Source organism: Equus przewalskii, chromosome 7, assembly GCF_037783145.1.
Source record: "Equus przewalskii isolate Varuska chromosome 7, EquPr2, whole genome shotgun sequence".
Lineage (NCBI taxonomy): Eukaryota > Metazoa > Chordata > Mammalia > Perissodactyla > Equidae > Equus > Equus przewalskii.
In genome coordinates this window covers 25,836,333-25,856,944 of record NC_091837.1, presented here as the reverse complement: position 1 = coordinate 25,856,944, position 20,612 = coordinate 25,836,333, and the positions used below count along the sequence as shown (strand labels likewise).

General features: G+C 55.7%; 1 protein-coding gene across 4 annotated transcripts in view; it reads left to right on the top strand.

Annotated features, from left to right (window-relative positions):
* Window positions 1–2,521: 2,521 nt before the first annotated feature.
* The window catches only part of DHX37 (DEAH-box helicase 37), a 33,225-nt gene continuing 15,134 nt past the window's right edge, over window positions 2,522–20,612 (top strand). The window contains exons 1-10 of one of the 4 annotated variants that reach the window (XM_070629306.1): window positions 2,522–2,768; window positions 5,901–6,070; window positions 9,524–9,636; window positions 10,233–10,554; window positions 12,670–12,818; window positions 13,959–14,051; window positions 15,596–15,692; window positions 16,552–16,665; window positions 18,883–18,984; window positions 19,212–19,326. In XM_070629306.1, coding sequence (XP_070485407.1) covers window positions 2,663–2,768; window positions 5,901–6,070; window positions 9,524–9,636; window positions 10,233–10,554; window positions 12,670–12,818; window positions 13,959–14,051; window positions 15,596–15,692; window positions 16,552–16,665; window positions 18,883–18,984; window positions 19,212–19,326 — 1,381 coding nt within the window. In that variant the 5' untranslated portion in view covers window positions 2,522–2,662. Of the gene's footprint in view, window positions 2,769–5,900; window positions 6,071–9,523; window positions 9,637–10,229; window positions 10,555–12,669; window positions 12,819–13,958; window positions 14,052–15,595; window positions 15,693–16,551; window positions 16,666–18,882; window positions 18,985–19,211; window positions 19,327–20,612 lie in introns of all 4 variants that reach the window. The other 3 variants (XM_070629305.1, XR_011542482.1, XR_011542481.1) reach the window with 3 other exon arrangements.

Here is a 20,612-nt window from a genome sequence, read left to right as displayed (position 1 = left end):
GCGCGCAAAGGCGCGACGGCCCTGCCCACGCCTCGCCCCGCCCCCGGACGCGGGAACCCGGCCCGCGACCCCGCCGAGGGGGCGGCAGCGGTTCAGGCTGCTCTGTGTCCCCGCCCCCGCCAGGCCCTCCCTGAACTGGTGGGTTTTGAACCTTGAAAAAAATAATTTCTATTTTTAACTTTTCTGTAAAAAGCAACCCATGCCTGTAAAAGTTGCTACAGCCTCAGCAAGGATAATGACTGCAATTGATGGGAAAACGTGAAATACATATATTATGTATCATTATATTTATAATGGTACCCAATAATTAGCCACCGTTGCGGATGGCAAGGGCGCCAGCTCACTCATTCATTCTGAAATGCTTAAATAAAGGGAAGGAATCAGGCATCCGTCCTGCTCTTTCTGAACAAACTATTTCAGAGTCCCAAGATAGTAGAGGAGGGGAAGTCCCTTTAAGATAAGTCCAGCCAGTAAATGAGGAGGGAGCGAGAGAATTAGAAAATCATTTTGCACCCCTTCATGAAATGACCAATTCAGGCGACGATCATCAAGGGACTGAAACCAAGAGGTGACAGTTGGTGGGGAACTTGAAAATGGAGGGGCCAAGTTGTCCAGACTCGGACCCGCCAATCTTAGTAGCAGGAAGTACCAGCGCCACCTATGATGGATTCTTGCCAAAGCGCTTGGAGCCACAACTCGATGTGGCCTCTACACCAAACCGACAGTTTAGCGGAAATATGGGGGATGGAGGCAAAAATTAGAAGCAGCAGAAGCAATCAGCCAAATCCAGAATGTGAAGCATTCTGCAGGACAAACGACCCAGTTTCTTCAATAAGTAAATGGCATAAAAAGTGAAGGGAGGGGGGATTACTGGTTTTAAAAGACTTAAGAGTCCTAATAACCAAACGCAAAGCAAGGGGCTTGTTCGGGTCCTCATCAAACCAACCAAGTCTAACCACACGTTCTTTGAGACAACCAGGAAAATGAAAGTTAATTTTTGCCAACCCCGGGGTGAAAAATGATCTCTCATTTTTGAACTTAACTTTTTCCCGGATTCCCAGTGAAGTTTTCATGTATTTCTTGGCCATGTGACCTACTCTTCTGTGAACTGCCTGTTCATGTCCTCTGACCATTTTTCTTGTATTATCTTTTTTTAAAGTAAACTTTTTAATCAATGTATAGCATATGAACAGAAAAATACACAAATCATATGGTGCCTCTCTATGAATTTTCACAAAGTGAACACACAGGTACCCAGCACCCAGCTTGAGAAACAGAGCATTTCCAGCTTCCCAGAAAGGCTCCCTTTGTCCTCTCCGGTTCCCTGTGTCCCCTTCCAAAATTTAGGGGATCCGTTTTACCTGGTTTTGAACTTTATGTAAATGGGATCACACAGCATGATCTTCTGCGATTGGCTTCTTTTGTTCAATATTATATTTGTGAGATCCATGTTGTCGGGTATTTGTCTTTTTCTTCCTACTTCATAGAATGTTCTTTACATCTTCTGGAGATAATCCTTTGATATGTAGTATTTTAGAAGAAAATATAGGAAAATGTACTATTACCTACTTAATAATTTAAAAATGAACAAAGTTTTTTTTTACTTAAATAAGCGTATTTTAAAAAGAAACTGTGGATCACTATTATCCCAAGCAATAAAATACATGAAATACAGGTTTGATATGCTAATTATACTTTTCCCCCAAAATTCTTTTAAATTAATATATAACTTTAAGAATGTATTCATATGTATACTATCTAAATCCTCTCACGCACCACCAGTGTGCTGTGGTAGTCTGTTTTTGTTTTTCAGGGAAGAAGGGGAATTTATCCAAATTCAGGCACGCTATTCATTCATTTACTCATTCTCCAACTATTCATTGCTTGCCTACTCTGCAGCCAGACCTTGTTCTCGTGTCTTCAAAGGTTTTTCCTCGGGCAGTATCTTTAAGTAATTAAAAAAAATAACGTTATCCTTTCTAAAATTCTAAAATAACTCTTAGTGCCTTCATATTCTTTTGTGATATAATTTAAATCTTTGCCCTTAACGAGTTAATGCTTTTAACAGAAAAAAGGCGACACAATGTCACAGTTCTATTTACCAGATAATTACAGGATTCAGAAAATACATTATTTCCGAGTGCGCTACAGACAGTGTGATGTGGTAATGAGGCTTTAAAGTTATCTAATGGATGCCTTCTTCTCTTGGTTCTATCCCTCTAGTGGAAATATTTAGTGCCTTTTTATACGACACAACTAATGTACGTTTCTTGTAGGAATACCAGAAAATGCAAATAAGCAAAAAAGGGAGGGAAGAAGCTTGCATTAGCGGCGGGGTTATATTTTAAAAGGTACCAAAACACTCCCACTCCCACACAGCCAAATTCGTATTAGTAGATAATGCCGTCTTAGAGACTCAGACCACAGCGCGCGGCCTCTGCTGGGGCCTCAGGCTCCGCCCCCGCCTCTAAGTTAGCCCCGCCCCCGCCTCTAAGTTAGCCCCGCCCCCAGCCGTCACCTCGCGGGCCCTTTTATCCTCAGCTCTCGCGAGAGCACATTCCGGAAGTCTCCTGGCGGAGCGGGTGGTCTGGGGGCTCACGTGGGCCGGGCCTAGGGGTGCGCCGCTGGAGACTCTGCCGGAGCCGAACGGGAGCGGGGCGCCATGGGGAAGCTGCGCCGGCGGTACAACGTCAGGGGGCGCCTGCAGGCGGCCCCCGGCCCCTCGAAGGGCCCCCCCGAGCCGCCCCCCGTGCGCCTGGAACTAGAGGGTAAGGTGTCCCGGGACTGGAGCTGGGTTTCGGGGGCGGCCGCCCAGGGCCTCGCGGCCAGGACTGGGCAGTGGGGGCCCACGGGCTTCCGGACTGTGCCCTGCCTCCGCGACGCCGGGGCAGGGGACCAGAGAGAACCCCCTCTCGGAGGATCCAGAGGAAGGGGAGCCGCTGACAGTCGAGTTTTAACAGCGAATTTGGGACAATACCTGGGGTCTTAGTATAGCAGCATGGGGAATTTGGGCAGGAAAATGAGGTCATTCCATCCATTCCGATGGCTTCGATTATAGTCTCTTTGCTAGTGACCCCTAAATTTGGGTTTTCAGCCCAATGTGTGCTCAGCTCCAGGCTGCTTGACATTTCTACTCAGACTCCTTTTAGTAGGAGCGCCCACTGTGTGCCAAGCACTATTGTAGGAGCCATAGCAGAAGAGGAGATTTAACAAAAATCCGTGCCCTGCTGAGCTCAGATGCTCCTGGGAGGAGATGGGCAAAGATGAACAGGTAAAATATATAGAGTGTTGCATGGTTCTATCACTAAGAAGATAAAGCAGAAGAGGTGTTTGGGTGGGTTGCAGTGTTCCCTGGGGTGGGCGGGGAAGGCCCCACTGAGAAAGCATGACTTGAGTCAAGACCTGAAGGCCGCTGGAATGGCTGAGGGGAGATGAAATTAGCAGTGGGGTCAGGATCATGTAGGGCCTGTGGGTCATGGCAAGGAGGGTGGCCATGGGCGCGTTTAGAGCAGAGAAGGGACACTGCTTGCGCTTACGCTTTGACAGCATCAGTTTGGCTGCTGTGTTGAGGAAAAGCAGCAGAGGGCAAAGCAGAGCCCGGGTGATGGGTTAGGAGGCTGTTGAGTCCGCTTGCTGGGGCAGGTGTGGGTGCCTGGACCAGGGAGACAGCTGCACGGGAGGTGAGAGGTGTTTGGATTCACGATATATCTTGAAGGTGGAGATGACGGGATTTGCTGGCTGACCGAACACAAGGACAAAGGAGATGTCAAGACTGACTGCCAGGCGTTGGGCCCAGCCTCAGGAGAAGGCAGGGCTGGGCAGCTTGGGGGGAGGCCAAGAGCTTGGTTTTGGAAACCAGTGGTTGGGGGCCTGTTAGACATCCAGGTAAAGAGGGTAGGTGGGCAGCTCCTGACTCGGAGGTGCGTCCCGGTGGAGATGCCAATTTGGAATCATCTGTGAATAGACGATATTTAGAGTCCACAGACTGGATTTGCTCGCTGAGGGAATGAGTCCAGCCCTGGAGGAGAGGGAAATGAGGAGGAGGTGGAGCAGCCTGGGAGGTGGGGGGAGAGTGTGAGTGTCCGGGGCGCCATGGAGGGGGACCCACTGTGTGTGTCAGATGTTGCTGTCAGCTCAGGGAGGGAGAGAGGGACCCTGGATGTAACCCTGGGGAGGCCGTCGAGGACCTTGATGGAGCCAGCATCAGAGGAGAGTTGGGGTGAAGCGATTGAGTGGGTTCAAAGGTGTCTTACAGGCCCCTTCAGCAGCGCATTCCAAGCTGCTCCTGTGTGCTCCCTGAGGTCCTCGTCGATTTAGGACAGTGGGCCTAGATTCCGGGGACGGAGGGAGGGGGAGCCGGAGCCCCTGGAGAAGCCTGCTTCCCTCGACCCACTAGTCGGACTCCGTTCCGCACTCCACTCACTGGACATGGAGGGCGTGAGGTTGTAGGAAGGGATGTCAGCGTGGGAATCCGGAGCGTGAATTCCCTCCCCAGAAGTCGCGCAGATAGGCTGGGAGTTGAAGCAAATCACCTGACATCTCTGTGCCTCAGTTTTCTCTTCTGTAAAATGGGTCCAGTAGCAATAGCCAGGTGGGAACCTGCTATGAGAGTTTTGGAGGTGGTATTTTGGGAGAATATGTTTATGACTGAAACAGGAATTCTTTGAAAAGCTGAGATGTGATGTCTGTGATGGGCATCATCCATTGTAAACAGCAGTGACAGCTCAGGACGTGAGACAGGAGACCCCCAGGCTGACAGTTGGAGCTGGGCGACCAGAGCAGAGGGGCTGAGGTCTCTTAGACCCAAAGATTGGGGAAAGTGGTTTCTCACCTCAGAGCAGGTCACCGTCGTGTCTCCCTGCCTTTCTCAAGGGCCAGAGGGGTCTTACAAGAACGTAAATCAGATTGCCTTCTTCATAGAGCCTTCCCCGCCACCAGTCCACTGTCGCTGCCACTTATTTTTATCTTTCTCACATCCTCTGGTTTTTTTTTCCTATCGCACAGTTGTTCTCAAGTTTTTTGGACTGAGGACACTTTGATATTCTTAAAATTTGAGGGCCCCAGAGTGCTTTTGTTAGTGTGGGTTATATCTATCGATATTTACCGTATTAGAAATTAAAAATGAGGAGTTTTGCAGCACAGGCATATGGAAGCACACGCTCCTTTAGCCGTCAGAGCAGCCGCACGTTACACGATTTGGAGCCTCGGGAAAATGCCACCATAACGCTCTTTTTTTTTTCTGCTTTTAATTCTGTTTATTTGAGAACTGCAGAAGGGGTAGCTTGCATTGCTTAAAGTTTTCTTCTTCTTAATGAGGGTCGCACAACCTCTCCTACCCTTTTTAACGTAAAGAAAGGTGCAGAAAGCCTGAGCAGTTAATAAAAGAGTCGGACTGCCCGTAGGTCCCCAGGCTACTGCAGTGGGCTGCGTGGAAGAGGAAAATGATAGCTGGATTTTGGTCTAGATCGTATACTTTCAAACTGTGACATTTAAAAATAGGTATGAACCAAACCCAGTCCTGAGTCCACTGCACGCTCTTTAGAACGTCAGTGTTCTTACAGAAATAGTTTGGACCTCATGGGCCGGCTGAGAGCAGAGCCACGCTCCGAGGGGAGCACGTCCTCCTTCCTGGCCCCCCACACACACGGGGCCGGAGCCGCCCGCCGCGGAGCCCGACCTGCGGCAGGTGCCAAGTAGACGGGTCGAGTGAGTGCATCGCGGGCCTGCGCCCCGGGTCCTGTGCGGCACTCGCACTCGCGGCTCACATGGGGGACAGGAGGGCCTGTGGGGGGCGGGACAGGACCGCTGGAGAAAGAGGGCTTAATGCACAATCTCCAGGGTCCCAGCGCCTGCGCTGCCCAGCCTCCGAGGCTGGGGGTCAGGCCAGCGTGTCTTTTCAGATCAGGGCACGTTGAAAGGAGTTGATGCAAGCAACGCGCTGGTTCTGCCGGGGAGGAGGAAGAAGAAGACCAAGGCCCCTCCGCTGTCGAAGAAGGAGAAGAAGCCTCTGACCAGGAAAGAGCGGAAAGTGCTGCAGAAGGTCTTAGAGCAGAAGGAGAAGAAGAGCCAGGTACGCTGCCCCGCCAGGTCTGCACGCGGCCCTCCAGACCGGGCGAGCGGGAGGCCTGTATCCCCTGGCTTGGTCTCTGCAGCACGACTGTCCAGTAGAACTTTCTGGAATGCAGGGCATGTTCTGTGTCTGCACAGTCCAGTACAGTAGTCACGTGTGGGTGTTGAGTACTTGAAATGTGGCTAGTGTGGAAGGAGTTGAATTTTTAATGTGATTTAATTTTAATTAACTTAAATTCAAATAGCCACATATGCCTAGCGGCCCCCCTGTCTGACACTCAGCTCCAGAACCTTCCACCCTCCGGGGGCCGTGCTGTCTGGGTCTCTGTCGGTCTGGGACGGGCCCACGTCTGTTGAGGTCACGTGTTTGTTAACTGGGGAGTCAGTCAATCAACATGCTCATCTTTTTTTTTTCCTATCATTTTGTGTTATTTTATTTTTTAACTTTATTTTGGAGAATTTTAACCTTTTTTTCTTATATTTTAAGGAAAAAATTTTGTAATGGGAAATTCAAACATACAAAAGTAGAAAAAATAGTGTAAGGAACTGCTGTGGCCCAGACGCCAGCTCCACCGGTCATCACCCCACGGTGGACCTTGGGTCATCGCCGCTGCGGGTCGCTTTCCCACCTCCTGGGTCAAAGCCGCAGTCGCACAAATCTGTACTAGTTTCCCGGGGCCGCAACAGGTGACCACAAACTCGGTGGCTTAAAGCAGCGGAAGGTCATTCTGTCACAGTTGTGGCGTCCAGCAGTCTGAAGCGCAGGTGTGGCAGGGCCGTGCTCCCTCTGAGGGCTCCGGGCGAGGGTCCTTCCTGCCTCCTCTGGCTCCTGGTGGCTCCCAGCATTCCTTGGCCGGTGGCCACTTCCCTCCATCCCCGCCTCTGTCTTCCCCCGGCCTCCTCTCTGTGTGTCTTCCCAGGACACTTGTCTTTGGGTCTAGAACCCACCTGGGTAGTCCAGGCTCTCATCTCAAGGTCCTTAACTGATGTACATTGGCAAAGACCCTTTTGCCAAAGAAGATGATTTTCTCGGAAGCGGACCTATCTTTGGGGGCCACCACTGAACCCGCTATCCATAACAATTCATCCGTAAATGTTTCAGTTTGTAGCTCTAAAGTAAGGATCTTTTTTTTTTTTAATTTGAGTTCATAATAGTTTACGTCATTGTAAAATTTCAGTTGTACATTATTTCTTGACTGTCACCACATAGGTGCTCCCCTGCACCCCCTGTGCCCACCCCCTCCCCCTCCCCCTAGTAACCGCTGAACTGTTTTCTTTGTCCATGTGCTTGTTTATCTTCCACATACGAGTGGAATCATCTGGTGTTTGTCTTTCTCATTCTGGCTTATTTCACTTAGCATAATTCCCTCCAGGTCTTTCCACATTGTTGCAAATGGGATGAGTTTGTCCCTTTTTCTGGCTGAGTAGTATTCTGTTGTATATATATATACGCCACATCTTCCTTATCCAGTCATCGGTGATGGGCACTTGGATTGTTTCCATGTCTTGGCTATTGTGGATAGTGCTGCAGTGAGCGTAGGGGTGCATATGTTACTTTGGATTGTTGATTTCAAGTTGCTTGGATAGATATCCAGTAGTGGGATAGCTGGGTGGTATGGTATTTCTATTTTTAGTTTTTTGCAGAATCTCCCTACTGTTTTGCATAGTGGCTGCACCAGTTTGCATTCCCACCAGCAGTGTGTGAGGGTTCCCTTCTCTCCACACCCTCTCCAACATTTTTTATTTTTAGTCTCAGTGATTAGAGCCATTTTAACAGGCGTAAGGTGGTAGCTTAGTGTAGTTCTGATTTGCATTTCCCTGATGATTAGTGATGTTGAACATCTTTTCATGTGTTTATTGGTTATCTCTGTATCTGCTTTGGAAAAATATCTGTTTATATCCTCTGCCCATTTTTTGATCAGGCTGTTTGTTTTTGTGTTGTTAAGTTGTGTGAGTTCCTTATATATTATGGAGATTAACCCCTTATCAAATATATGATTTGCAAATATTTTCTCCCAGTTGGTGGGTTGTCTCTTGGTTTTGATCCTAGTTTCTTTTGCCTTGCAGAAGCTCTTTAGTCTGATGAACTCCCACTTGTTTATTTTTTCTTTTGCTTCCCTTGTCTGAGAAGACATGGTATTCAAAGAGATCAATAAGGATCATTTCAAATAACCATAATACCATTAGCACACCTAAATTCTCAGAAAAGATCATCAAATATCCCGTAAAGGGTCAAACCTCCAGTTCTTTCATAGGTAGGTACTCCCCCACCCCACCTCTTTATTCTCCTTATAATTTAGTTGTTGAAGACATTGGGTTGTTTGTCTCGTAGAGTTTCCCATGGTCTGGATTTTTAAAATTTTGTCTCTGTGGTACAGTTACACGCACTCCTCGCCCTCCGAATTTCCTATAAAGTGGGATTTGAGTCTGGGGCAGCCATTCCCAGCCGGGACAGTTTGGCTCCTGGGAACACATGGCTGCGTCTGAAGACGCTTAGGTTGTGAGGACTTGGGGTGCTCCTGGCACCTCGTGGGTAGAGGCCTGGGTGCCACTAAATGCCTGCCCTGCACACAAACAAAATGGTACAACTGGAAGTGCAGTGACGTGAAGACTGGGACCCCAGTCCAGAGGCCTCATCAGATGTGCGTGGGGCTTTCTCGCTGGGTCACCGCACACTCAGCCCTGGAGCCCTCACTGTGAGGGAGACTTGCCCCCCCGGGGAGTGTGTCCTTTTTGCATCCTGTGCAGTATTTTCTCCACTGTTCTCTGACTTGTTTTTTCTTTTATTGATTATGAAACATATACAAAAACATAAAATGTGTAATTTTAAGAATAATAAAACAAAAACTCTTGGGGCTGGCCCAGTGGCGCAGCAGTTAAGTGGGGACGTTCCGCTTCGGCGGGCCGGGGTTCACTGGTTTGGATCCCAGGTGCGGACATGGCACCGCTTGGCATGCCATGCTGTGGCAGGTGTCCCACATATAAAGTAGAGGAAGATGGGCACGGATGTTAGCTCAGGGCTAATCTTCCTCAAAAAAATTTTAAAAATTAAAAAAAGCCAAAACTCATGAAACGCTCACCCAGGGGAAAGAAACCACCTGGGTCGCCCGCACACATGTTTCACAGGCGAGGAGACACTGCCCGTCCCACACGGAGCTGTCCCGTCACCACAGCTGGCGGCCCTGCTTCACTCACTCTCCTGATGACAGCATCTGGAAGGTCGAAGATCTTCTCTCGGGACACGGATGCAACGAGAGCCGTGTTTTTGCAGCCCCAGTTTCCCTCCGGGCTCACCGGTCAGTCAGTGAGAACACAGGCGGCCGAGCCATTGCAGTGTGACCTTCGGTTCCTAAAGACTAGGTGTCGTTAGCGAGGCTGAACTTTACGTGGAGTCCCACTTCCCTTCTGGAGAGAGGGTCGTGGCCCCAGTGTCACACACTCGTCTCCTCCCCAGCGGGCAGAGATGCTGCGGAAGCTGAGTGAGGTCCAGGCCTCGGAAGCCGAGATGAGGCTCTTCTTCACCACCTCCAAGCTGGGCATGGGGCACCGCATGTACCAGACCCGAGAGTGAGTCGGCCTGCCCCTCCTGCCGGGCTCCTGGGGGAGGGCTCACAGGTTGCAGAGTCCCACCCCCGCTCTCTGCTGTCTTACCCTCTGCCCGCTCAGTTCGTTTATGCTGGTATTGGCCTGGTCCCTGTAAGCATCGTTGAGCATTTGATGACTGCTTCTTGAGTGTAAACTGTGTGCCAGGCTCTCCTGCAGGCCCTGGGCATAGAGCAGTGCACAACAGTGAAGTAAGAAATAGGCTTCCTTTAAGAAGCTGACGTTCTCATGTTGGGGAGGTGGGCAGTAATTAAACAGATACCTATGTATCTAGTGCTGGTGAGCACGAAGGGGAAAATGAAGCAGGGAAAGGAGGGTGGAAGGAGATGAGAGGGGCGTTTCCTGCTGCATGGTCAGGGTCAGTCTCCCTGAGAGAGGGCATTGGAGTGAAGCAAAAGTTTTTAGCAGGGAGCAGGAACAGCAAGTGCAAAGGCCCTGAGGTAGGAAGGGATGTGGCCTTTCAGTCCGGGCCTCTGGTGAGTGCTCACCAACCCAGAGCTGCCTCAGGTCCACTGGCCCATCCTAGGGCCTTCGTACCTGACTTGTGGTTCTCTCAGCAGGAAATCTGACGAGATTGCAGCCCCGGGTCAGGAGAAGATCAGCAGCCTCAGTGGGGCCCACCGGAAGCGCCACCGCCAGGAGGCAGAGGAGGAAGAGTCCGAGTCCTCGATGGAGTCTGAACCTGACGAGGCCCCAGGCACTGAGCAGGCGCAGGCTGGTACAGGGACGACGGCAGCGCATCAGCCGCCAGCTCTGCCGGGGGCCAGGAGCGAGAGCCCAGCACCCAGGGGTCAGCCCCCTCCGGCCGCAGCCCCCGCCGTGGCCAAGTGCCCAGCAGAGCCCGCCGTCTTCATCCCTGTGAACCGCTCCCCTGAAATGCAGGTGTGCTGCCCGGGTGTCTGTGATGGGAACTCAGGGCAGCATGTGAGGGGTGAGGGGCGGAGGGGACGTCCCGTGATTGGGGCAGGTCGTACTGCCTCCTGCGCCTCAGTGTCCTCGGTACCTGCCTGGCAGGGTCATGGCCAAGACTGATGAGGGGCTGCACGTGGGCATGTGCTTACAGCAGGCCCGGCACAGGGTCGGGCTGTCGCGATGGGTGTTGGCTGCCTTAGTGGTTGGCCTCTGACCTCAGGTCGGGCCCAGGCGGCCACCAGTCCCTACAGGCTGGGCTGTGGGGTCCGTTGGCCTGAGGTGGAGTGCTGGTTCCACCACTTCCCAGCCCATCCCTGGGCCTCGTTTTGTTCATCTGTGGAATGGGCATCCTCTGCCTCAGGCGCCCTCCTCTCTGCCTCCCTCGGTTTCCTTCTCTGGTAAACATGGCTCTTGCTGGGTTGTCTTGACAATGGAAAGAGGCAGGAACGGGAAGCCCGAGGCCCACAGAAGGCCCTGGGGAAATGTTGCAGTGGAGTTGTGGGCCGTCTCGCCTAGGGTGGGTGGGAGGTGTTGGTGACGCGGCCGACGGGAGGTCTCTTAGCCCGGGGCCTGGCCCGTCATGAGGGGTGAACATTCTCTCCATCCATCCCCACGTGTCCATGGGGGAATGCTTTGTGGCCTCCGGGCTCTCAGTCCAGCTGGGGAGACTGACATTGGTCACCAGCATCATGAACAGGGCCAAGAGCCCTGGAGGAAAAGATGGGGTCCCATGAGGGGGACATGGAAGGGCCTGGTCTCGTCAGGGAAGGCGTCTGGGGAAAGAGCATCCAGGGCGAGTGCTGAGGGAGCAGTAGAAGCTGGGAGTGGGGAGGCGTCCCACGCTGGGAACCCCATGAGCAATGGTCCTGAGGCATGAGGGCTCCCGGGGCCCCTGAGCAGCTGTTTCACAGCATGAATTGGGTTGTGGAAACAGATGGGATGTGACCAGCTCCTTTTTTTTTTATTTTATTTTTTTGCTGAGGAAGGTTGTTGCTGACATAACATCTGTGCCTGTCTTCCTTTATCTTGTATGTGGGATGCTGCCACACCACGGCTTGATGAGTGGCGTGTACATCCGCACCTGGGATCCAAACCCTTTGAACCCCGGGCCGCTGAAGCAGAGCACAGACTTAACCACTGCGCCACTGGGCTATCCCCCAGCTCCTTTTTTTTAAATAGAAAAGAAAAGAATAGAGAACACAGTGCAGCTCCAAATAAGAATAAGTACTGTCTAACGAAGTTGTGATTTCAGTCGGAGGTGCGTCTGTGCGCTTGCGTGTGAAGAGTTAGTCAGGGTCAGCTGTCTGCTCTCACCGACGACCCCAAAGAGCCACTGGGCTCTCGCCACAGGGGTCGACTTCTAGGGGAGGTCAGAGCGCCATGCCAGCTGCTGGCAAGCGGTGGTGTGGGGCTCTGCTCCACGCGGTCGTCCAGGGCCCCCGGCCCACCATCCCGTGTCCTGCATCCCCTCCCCGCCCCCGGGCTTCGTTCTTCCTTTCTGTGTGGTTCTTCCCTGTTTCTAAGCCCTTTATTGCCCGGGTTTGCATCCTGTCACAGGTCTTTTTCTGCAGTTTGCTTTCTTCGTCAGTCAGCATGACGTTGCTGAGCTTTACTTACCCACGCTGACGTGTGTGCACTGAGTCACGACATGAAATGTGCTGCCTTCTGTGGGCTCAACCAGGACAGGGGTTGCTATGTGCACGTCCTCCATCCTGGTGGAATTAGCGCCAGGTTACCTGCTCACATGGATGTGCGTGAATGTTGATGCCCAGCAGCCGCAGCTGAGGTTCCCGCGTCTCGGGCTCCTCTGCGCCAGCCGGGCTGTCCTCCAGGGCAACCGATGCCCCGAAGCACCTGGGCCATGGCTCTCTGTCCCCCTTCCCAGCTGTCACGGCTGCCGTCACTAAAGGGCACACCTGTTCCTGTGGGCTGAGCACTGTCCATGCGCCAGCTGCCCCCTTTGTAGAAACCACGTCACCCTGCGTAGTCGTGCTCCATCTGACTGGGGTCCCCTTGTCCCCTCTGCCATTCTGCAGGGACCCCTCCCCCCGATTCCCTGAGTGCTGACTTCCTCTCTGTCACCAGGAGGAAAGGCTGAAGCTCCCGATTCTCTCCGAAGAACAAGTGATCATGGAGGCGGTGGCCGAGCACCCCATTGTCATCGTGTGCGGCGAGACCGGCAGCGGGAAGACCACGCAGGTGCCCCAGTTTCTCTACGAAGCGGGCTACAGCAGGTAGGGGCTGGCGCAGGGTCCTCCACAGGTCCCTTGGGTGACAGCAGAGATGTGGTCCCCGAAAGTCATTCTGAGCATGGGCTCCTGGTGATCTAATCCTGGCTATGCCCTCGACCTGCTGTGTGACTTTGGCCAGGTTGCTTGCCCTCTCTGGGCCTCAGTTTCCTGAGCTGTGAGACGGGGATAATCATTGCACCTGCTTCACAGGCTGGTTATGTAGATGAAATGACTGAATTCACGTAAAACACCTGAATCCGCCCCTGACTCGTGGGCCGGTGTGTCTCCTCCTGTCAATGCTTCTGAGCCGTGTGTGTCAGGGGTCCACCAGACCACCCCCAGACTCTGGTTTGCTAGGAGGACTGAGCACATGGTGGTGCTCATGGCTGTGATTATTACAGTGAAAGGACACGAGGTGCAGCCAGCGAAGGGAAAGGCGCATGGGGTGGGCTGTGGGGGACCAGGCACAGGCTTCCAGAGCCCGCTGCCGGGGGAGTCACACAGGGCACACCGAGCTCCTCCAGCCAGTGGGTTGCGACAGCACGTGTAAAGGGTCCACCAGGGAAGCCCAGAGGAGACCCTGTACCCAGGCTGTCTGTGGGGGTCACGTTGGCCCCCCTGCCTGGCGCAGTGAGCGGAGAGCAGGTGGTCCGCATGTACCACGTTGTTCCAGACAGCCCAGGCGCAGAGATGCCTCGTCAGCCAGGGAGTGGTGGGCCCTTGCTGCAGACCAGGGTCCCAGGGGCCACCAGCCCCAGCCCCGTCAGGAGGTCTTTTTGGTGAGGGCAGCTCGGACCTGCCGTGTTTGCTGTTTTCTGCACGGCCCAGAAACCAGCCGCTGTGCCCTCGGTAGGTTCTGTGTCTGGAGCCGTGCTCGGCTGGGGCAGGCTCCGGGCCACCCGGACCTCGTTCCTGTAGCCGTGGCTTGGCTTCCACGCGCTGTGGCAGCCGAAGCACCTTCTGCGTGCTGGCCTGCGGGCATTCCCCTGGGCCACTGAGTGGTGCTGCCTCGCCTGCTGTGCGTGTCCTGTCGCCCCTGCTGAGGGCCACGTCTACACAGTCACTCCTGACATGGAACTGCGTGTGACTTGGGACAGACAGGCGGGGCCGAGGACTGCTGATGGATTGTGTTCTCCCCACCAGCGACAACAGCATCATCGGCGTCACGGAGCCCCGCCGAGTGGCCGCCATGGCCATGTCCCAGCGAGTGGCCAAGGAGATGAACCTGTCGCAGAGGTGAGGCCTGTCTCCTGGGGGAGGGCCGGGGGGTCTTCTGGCCTTGCCTGGGGCCGGCTGTCCAGGAGCAGCCGAGCAACGTCGCGGGCCCCATCCAGCCCGAGGGTGCCGGGTGGGAGTGTCGCTTCTGCATCTCAGTGCAGGAGTCTCCACATACAGGAAGGCTTCCTGCGCTCTGGTCAGCACGACCCTCCTGGGCCACGGAGCAGGGGCGAGCCAGCCAGGCCCCTCGGCTCATGTCACGCACGTGCAGTGAGGGGACAGGTCGCCCTTACAGGGGTCAAGGGCAGAGCAGAACAGCAGGTGGCCAGGCGCAGGCAGGCAGTGGTGCGTCCCCAGCACTGCCCGCTTACTTCAGAATGCAGGCTTCCAGAGTGCGAGTCCTCGCTGGCAGTAGGGCTGCAGGATGTGCCTTGGGAAGCAGTTTGAGCAAAGCAATGAGGCATTTGCTAGAGTAGCCTGGGACCGCGTTTATAAGGCAGACGCCTGGGCCTCAGCCCAGACTGTCAAATTCAGGTTGGAGGGGTAGCACGTCCAGGACGGACTAGAGTCCGGAAAGCACAGAAGAGCCAGAGCCAGTCTCCTCTTCCGTCCTGTCGCCAGGTGAGCAGCGCCTGCTGTGTGCCGGCCTGTCCCAGGCTCCCGGACGTGGCTGTGGGCTGCCTGTGCCCCTGGGGCTGGCCTGCGAGTGGGGAGCCTTGTTAGCTAGGCGAGGCGCCCCCAGCTCCCCTCCCCAGCTGCAGCCACCACTGCACGTTTACTGTGGATCCTTCTAGACAGTTCTGTGCACAGACAGGCAACTATCTGTGTGTCTGTTTCTCCCTGTCTGACTTCTACATACGCGGTTCATGCCGTTCAGTCTTCTGTGGCTTTCCTACTCCGTCTAATAGTGTATCTTCAAAATGACAGTACAAAGAAGCTGTCCTTTTTTATCCTTTTTTTTTACTTTTTATTGTGAAAATTTCAAGCATATACAGAAGTCAGAAGAATGAGCAGCCCCCTTGTACCCTAGATCCCGTTTCAGTAATTGTCAGCTCGTGACCAGCTTTGTCCGTCTGTGCCACCCACTCCCCCTGTCGTTGAGAAGCAGGTCCCAGATGTCACGTTGTCTCACCCTCAGTATTTCACCGTGCGGGTCTGGAACACCGAGATTCTCCTTTTCTAGATAAGGACTCTTTAAACCCAAGTGCCGTGTCTCTGTCATAACTGCAAAGTGTGTGCCAGCTCCGGAGCATCCTCCAGTCCAACCGGCTCCTCGGGCGCCTCCACACCTGGTTGTTGGCTGGGCTCTGGCCGGGGTCCGCCCGTGTTGGGTTGACGTGCTCTGCAGTCGGCTGGGACGGCTCCCTGCACCTCATGCTGAGAGGCAGAGCAGTGGGCAGGGGTCCGGGCCTTGCTGGAGGAGCTGGCGGGCCCTGCCCTTGGCCGCCTGCCCAGCGGGGTCAGACTTCCGCTGCCTACCTTGGAGTAGCCACGTGGCCACAGCCCTAACCAGTTGCAGCTCTGGGGACTGGCCTGCCCTGAGTCGTTGCCTGTCCCCACAGGGTTGTCTCCTACCAGATCCGATACGAAGGAAACGTGACTGAAGACACCAGGATCAAGTTCATGACGGACGGTGTGTTGCTCAAGGAAATCCAGAAGGTTGGGTGCTCATCTTGTCTCAGAAAGCATGGCCTGTGGGGGTGAGGAGTTAGGATGTCCTCCTGGATATGAGCAGCTAGCATGCCACCTGTTGGCAAAGCAGGATGCACCTCTGTGCCACTGTGTGACCTTGGGTGGGTTACTTAATCTCTCTGAGCCTTAGTTTCTTGATCTGCAAGCTGGTGCCTTCCTCATATAATTGTTTTGAAGCGGAAATTGTATAATGCGTGAGAGCATCTTAACACAATGCCCAGTAGGTGCATATCAGTGTTAGCGCCTGTTTTTATCACGATCTGGTTCACAGACTTTGTGCATGGGCGAAATGCACACTGCCCCTCCTGGCTGTGTGATGTTCCCCGGGCAGGGGTGTCTGGGGAGGGCAGGGATGGCTCCTGCCTCTGCCCCGACGCTTGCTGTGGTCACCTGGGAAGGTGGTTTTGGGTCTGATGGCATCTTTCTGTATGGGGCGCGTGTCCAGTTGCCCTCAGTCCCCACCCAGCATCTCATCTCCGTTTCCTGCAGCCCTCCCCACCACACAGCGTCCGTGTTTGGTACCTCAGCTCTCATAAATAGTGGCTGCCCTTTCTCTGCAGGCCCCAGGCCGTGTACTTTACAGGTAGTGATTGTCATCTAAACATCACCGTGACCCCCGTCGGTGGGTTCCGTTGTCCCTATTTTACAGATGAAGAAACTGAGTCATGGGGAGGTCAAGTCACTTGCCCGAGGTCGCAGCCCAGCATCCCCCAGCCCGAGTGCTGAGGCTCCGTGCCGGCTGTGGGAGGGCTCCTCCAGGGGGTTCTGGCGTGTGAACGTGGGTGGGTGCGGCCTGGCCGGCGGGCTCACACCACTGACCCCCCAGGACTTCCTGCTGCTGAGGTACAAGGTGGTGGTCATCGACGAGGCCCACGAGCGGAGCGTGTACACGGACATCCTCATTGGCCTCCTGTCCCGCATCGTGGCCCTCCGGGCAAAGGTAGGCGGGAGGCGGGTGCTGGGAGCCGAGGCCCAGGCTCCCTCCAGCCTGTCAGGAGCCCGGCCCCCGAGGCCCGTGCCCATCTGCACCCAGGGCCGCACTGAGAGGGAGGTCTCCCGAGGGCAGGGTCCCCGGGCCAGGGCTGGGCTGCAGGTCTCGGTGTGAACAGCCCTGTGTGAGTCCACCTGGCTGCCACCCTGGCTCCAGCCTCGTGGACTGCGACCCTTCCCTCTGTCCAGAGCAGGGGGTTTGTGGTGGGCCAGGCTTCACGTGGAGCCGGCTTTGAGATGGTGGCAGTTCTGTGCAACCTGCAGAGCGGGCGGGGCCGCCAGCTGAGCCCTGTGCTCCCCGTGCCGCGATAGGCTCGCCCAGCTCCCCGCTGGGTCAGCCTCTCCCTCTGTCTTCTGCACCTCACCCCTCGGGGGCAGAGGTGGACGGCAGGCCTGCAGGGCTGAGGCTGCGCCCTGGGGTGGGGGCTCCACGAAGGCGGCCTGTTCTGGCTGCCCAGCCCTGCCGAGAAGACGACATGTGACTGTGCCTGATTCTCACAGTGAGGACCGGTCATCAGGCAGATAGCGGTTCTGTGCGTGCTGTGCCAGGCCATGCTCAAGGGACGGGACAACAGTTCCTACCCTCCTGGGGCTTCCGTTTTAGTTAGGGCAGCTGGCAGTAAGAAAGTCCGAGAGTCTGTGAGCTGATGATGGACAAAGCTGGGGACAGGGGGAAGGTGGAGAGCAGGTGGTGAGAGAAGGGGCCTTTGAGTGGTGGGCCGAAGGAAGGTGGGGAGCTAGCAGTGGCTACTGGGTGAAGAGATTCTGAGTAGAGAGAAGAATGGTGCAAAGGCCCTGGGGCAGCAGTTGGCCTGCTATCTTTTTTTTTTTAACAAGCTCTATCCTATATAATTGATCTGCGTAAAGCGTACAGTTCAGTGGTTTTTAGTCTCTTCAGAGTTGTGCTAACATCACCATGGTTAGTTTTAGAATATCTTCATCACCCCGAAAAGAAACTGTACCCCTTAGCTGTCAGCCCCAATCCACCCACACTCCTCCCGTCTTCAGGTATCCATTAGTCTACTTTCTGTTTGTCTATTCTGGACATTTCGTATGAATGGAATCATACAATGCGTGGCCTTTGTGGCTGGCTTCTCTCACTCAGCAGTGTTTCAAGCTCCATCCACATTGTCACAGGTGTCAGTGCTTCATTCTTTTCACGGCTGAATAGTATTCCACTGTGGGTGGACCACATTTATCCATTCATCTGTTGGTGGGCGTGTGGTTTGTTCCCAGTTTCTGGCTGTCGTGAACATTCGTGTGCAGGTTTCTGTGTGGACACGGTTCATTCTCTTGGGGCTGTGGCTCAGGTGGAAAGGCTGCTCACACAGGCCTCCACGTTGAACCACTTGAACCACCTGCCAGGCCGTTCTCCACAGCGGCTGCACCATGTGGCCGCCCCAGCGCTGTACGGGGGTCCACTTCCCACATCCTCACCAACACTGGTTATTGTCCGTGTTTTTAGTCCCCTCTGTCCCTAGGGGTAAAGTGGTGTCTCGTGGTTCTGACTGGTGTCTTTGAGGACCGTCAGGGAGCCTGGGGCGGCCAAGCCGAGTGAGCGAGGAGGGAAAACAGGAGGTGGGCAGGAAGGGGCGCCAGTGGGGCCAGCTCGGGGACCTCGTCGGCAGGAGAGGGGCCTTTGATCTGCGCCAGGCCTCTCACCTGGGCTTTTTTCACCAAAAACACTCTGCACTTAGCTTTGGGGTTTGGGGTTTACCGGCAGCAGAGGACAGCGTCCAGGACTTGAGCAAAGCCCACCATGAGGCACATCGGGTGCTGCCAAGGGGCCAGGAAGCAGGGACCCCCTCCACACGCCAGAGGGAGGGCCGCTTCTCCTGGATCTCAGGGACAAACACAGGCATGACGTGGCGTGGGAGCTGACGGCAGCCACGCCCACTGTCCCTGAGAACTGGGCAGCCCCCAGGCCCAGCCCTCCAGCTTCACCGTCTGCCCGTGGAGCATGACTTTGGGGGACTTTAAGGACCGCCCTTGACAAGCCTCTGCCCCAGGAGAGGCAGCCCCTGCCTCAGCTCACTTTTCCACGTTTTCTGGGATCTTTGGCAGCTGGAAAGGGCCCTCGGGTGGGGGCTGGAGGGAGGCTGGGAGGGCAGAGGTCTCCCCGACCCGCCCTGGGAGGCGGTGGGTCACCGAGGCTGTCGTCCCGCAGAGGCACCTGCCGCTGAAGCTGCTCATCATGTCTGCCACGCTGCGGGTGGAGGACTTCACCCAGAACCAGCGGCTCTTTGCCACGCCACCCCCAGTCATCAAGGTGAGGCCGGGCCACCGGGGACACGGGGCCTCTTGGCTGACAGCGAGGACATCTGGTGGCAGGGAGCCCTCGCTCTGCCACGTGGAGGGTTGTCAGTGCAGGAGAGGCAGCAAAGAGCCTCGAGCACCAGACTGAGGCCAGCGTGGGCAGAAAGTTCTGGAAAGGGGAGGGGCCGAGCCTGAGCAGATACTCATGCCCACCCCGTCGCCTCCCCGGGCGTCTGGCAGGTCGAGGCCCGGCAGTTTCCGGTGACGGTTCACTTTAACAAGCGGACGCCGCTGGACGACTACAGCGGGGAGTGCTTCCGCAAGGTCTGCAGGATCCACCGGCTGCTGCCCGCGGGTGAGGCCCGAGGGAGGGAGGCGGCCTGGCCCTGCTGCCCGCGGGTGAGGCCCGAGGGAGGGAGGCGGCCTGGCCCTGCAGACCCGCGGGTGAGGCCCGAGGGAGGGAGGCGGCCTGGCCCTGCTGCCCGCGGGTGAGGCCCGAGGGAGGGAGGCGGCCTGGCCCTGCAGACCCGCGGGTGAGGCCGGAGGGAGGGAGGCGGCCTGGCCCTGCAGACCCGCGGCGCGGCCAGCCTGGGTTCTGGGCCCAGCTCGGGGCGTGGGGCAGTCCCTGGTCCCAGCTGGGCCTCGGTTTCCTCCCTGGTTCTGGAGCGTTCTCAACACCTGCCCCGCTGGGTCCCACCCAGAGGGTGGTGCTGCTCAGTGATTAACTGGGTCGGGGGTGGGGGTGCGCCTTCGTCCGCGCTGACCCAGGCAGGCGCCCCGGATACAGGGCAGGTGAGCAGGCGTCCTGCCTGGGTTTCGCTCCTGCCCCTGCCCGCGCTTTCACCGTGTCCCCGTGGTGCTCGCTGGGTTATTTATGGAATGGTGTTACTTAAGCTGGCTTGACCTTTTCTGGGTGAACAAGTGGATGCCAAAAGGAACAACGGTGATAGGAACCAGCTTCACTGAGCAGACATAGGCGGTCACCACGCAGAGGAAACGCCACAGCTGAGCCAGCCGTGGTGACTTCTAGCCGAGCGGGGGCCGCTGAGGCCGACCGAGCCCGCCTCCCCTGCGGAGGCACTGAGAGCAGCGAAGGTGCTCCCGATGCCCTGTGCATGTCTGCCTAGGGCGTCTCGGTGTTCACCTGCTGCCTCTGGGAGACTGAGCTGGTGGCGGAGGAGATGGCGGGAGGTCAGAGGGCGTGAGGCCGAGGCAGGAGCTTGGGCGGGCGCGGTGGAGTGGCCTCCCCTTCCTGGGCGGTCTGCTCGTCAGCGGAGGTTGCCCGGCTCGTTTCCTCCTGTTCTTTCACCGCGTCCTCCCCTCGGCCCTCCTGTGTTCTCTTCGTCGTGTCCACCTCCTGGACGTTGATCCGGGACCCCCGCCACGCTGCTGTGTGGACTGGGGTCTTGAACGCCAGGGCCTGTCCCTCCCTTGTGCCTGGCGGTCTTGTTTCCTTATCCACTCTTCCCCCCACCCTGGTCACTCCTCCCGCGGAGGGGATGGGGGCCGTCGATGGGGAGTGCCACCAATGTGCTGCCATCGCAGCTGCGAATGCCCAGGCCTCCTTAACCCACCGCCTCTTCCTGCGTCGCCTGGGGGTGGCCATGTCTCCCGCGCCTCCTGTTTCCCACTGGCCTCTGG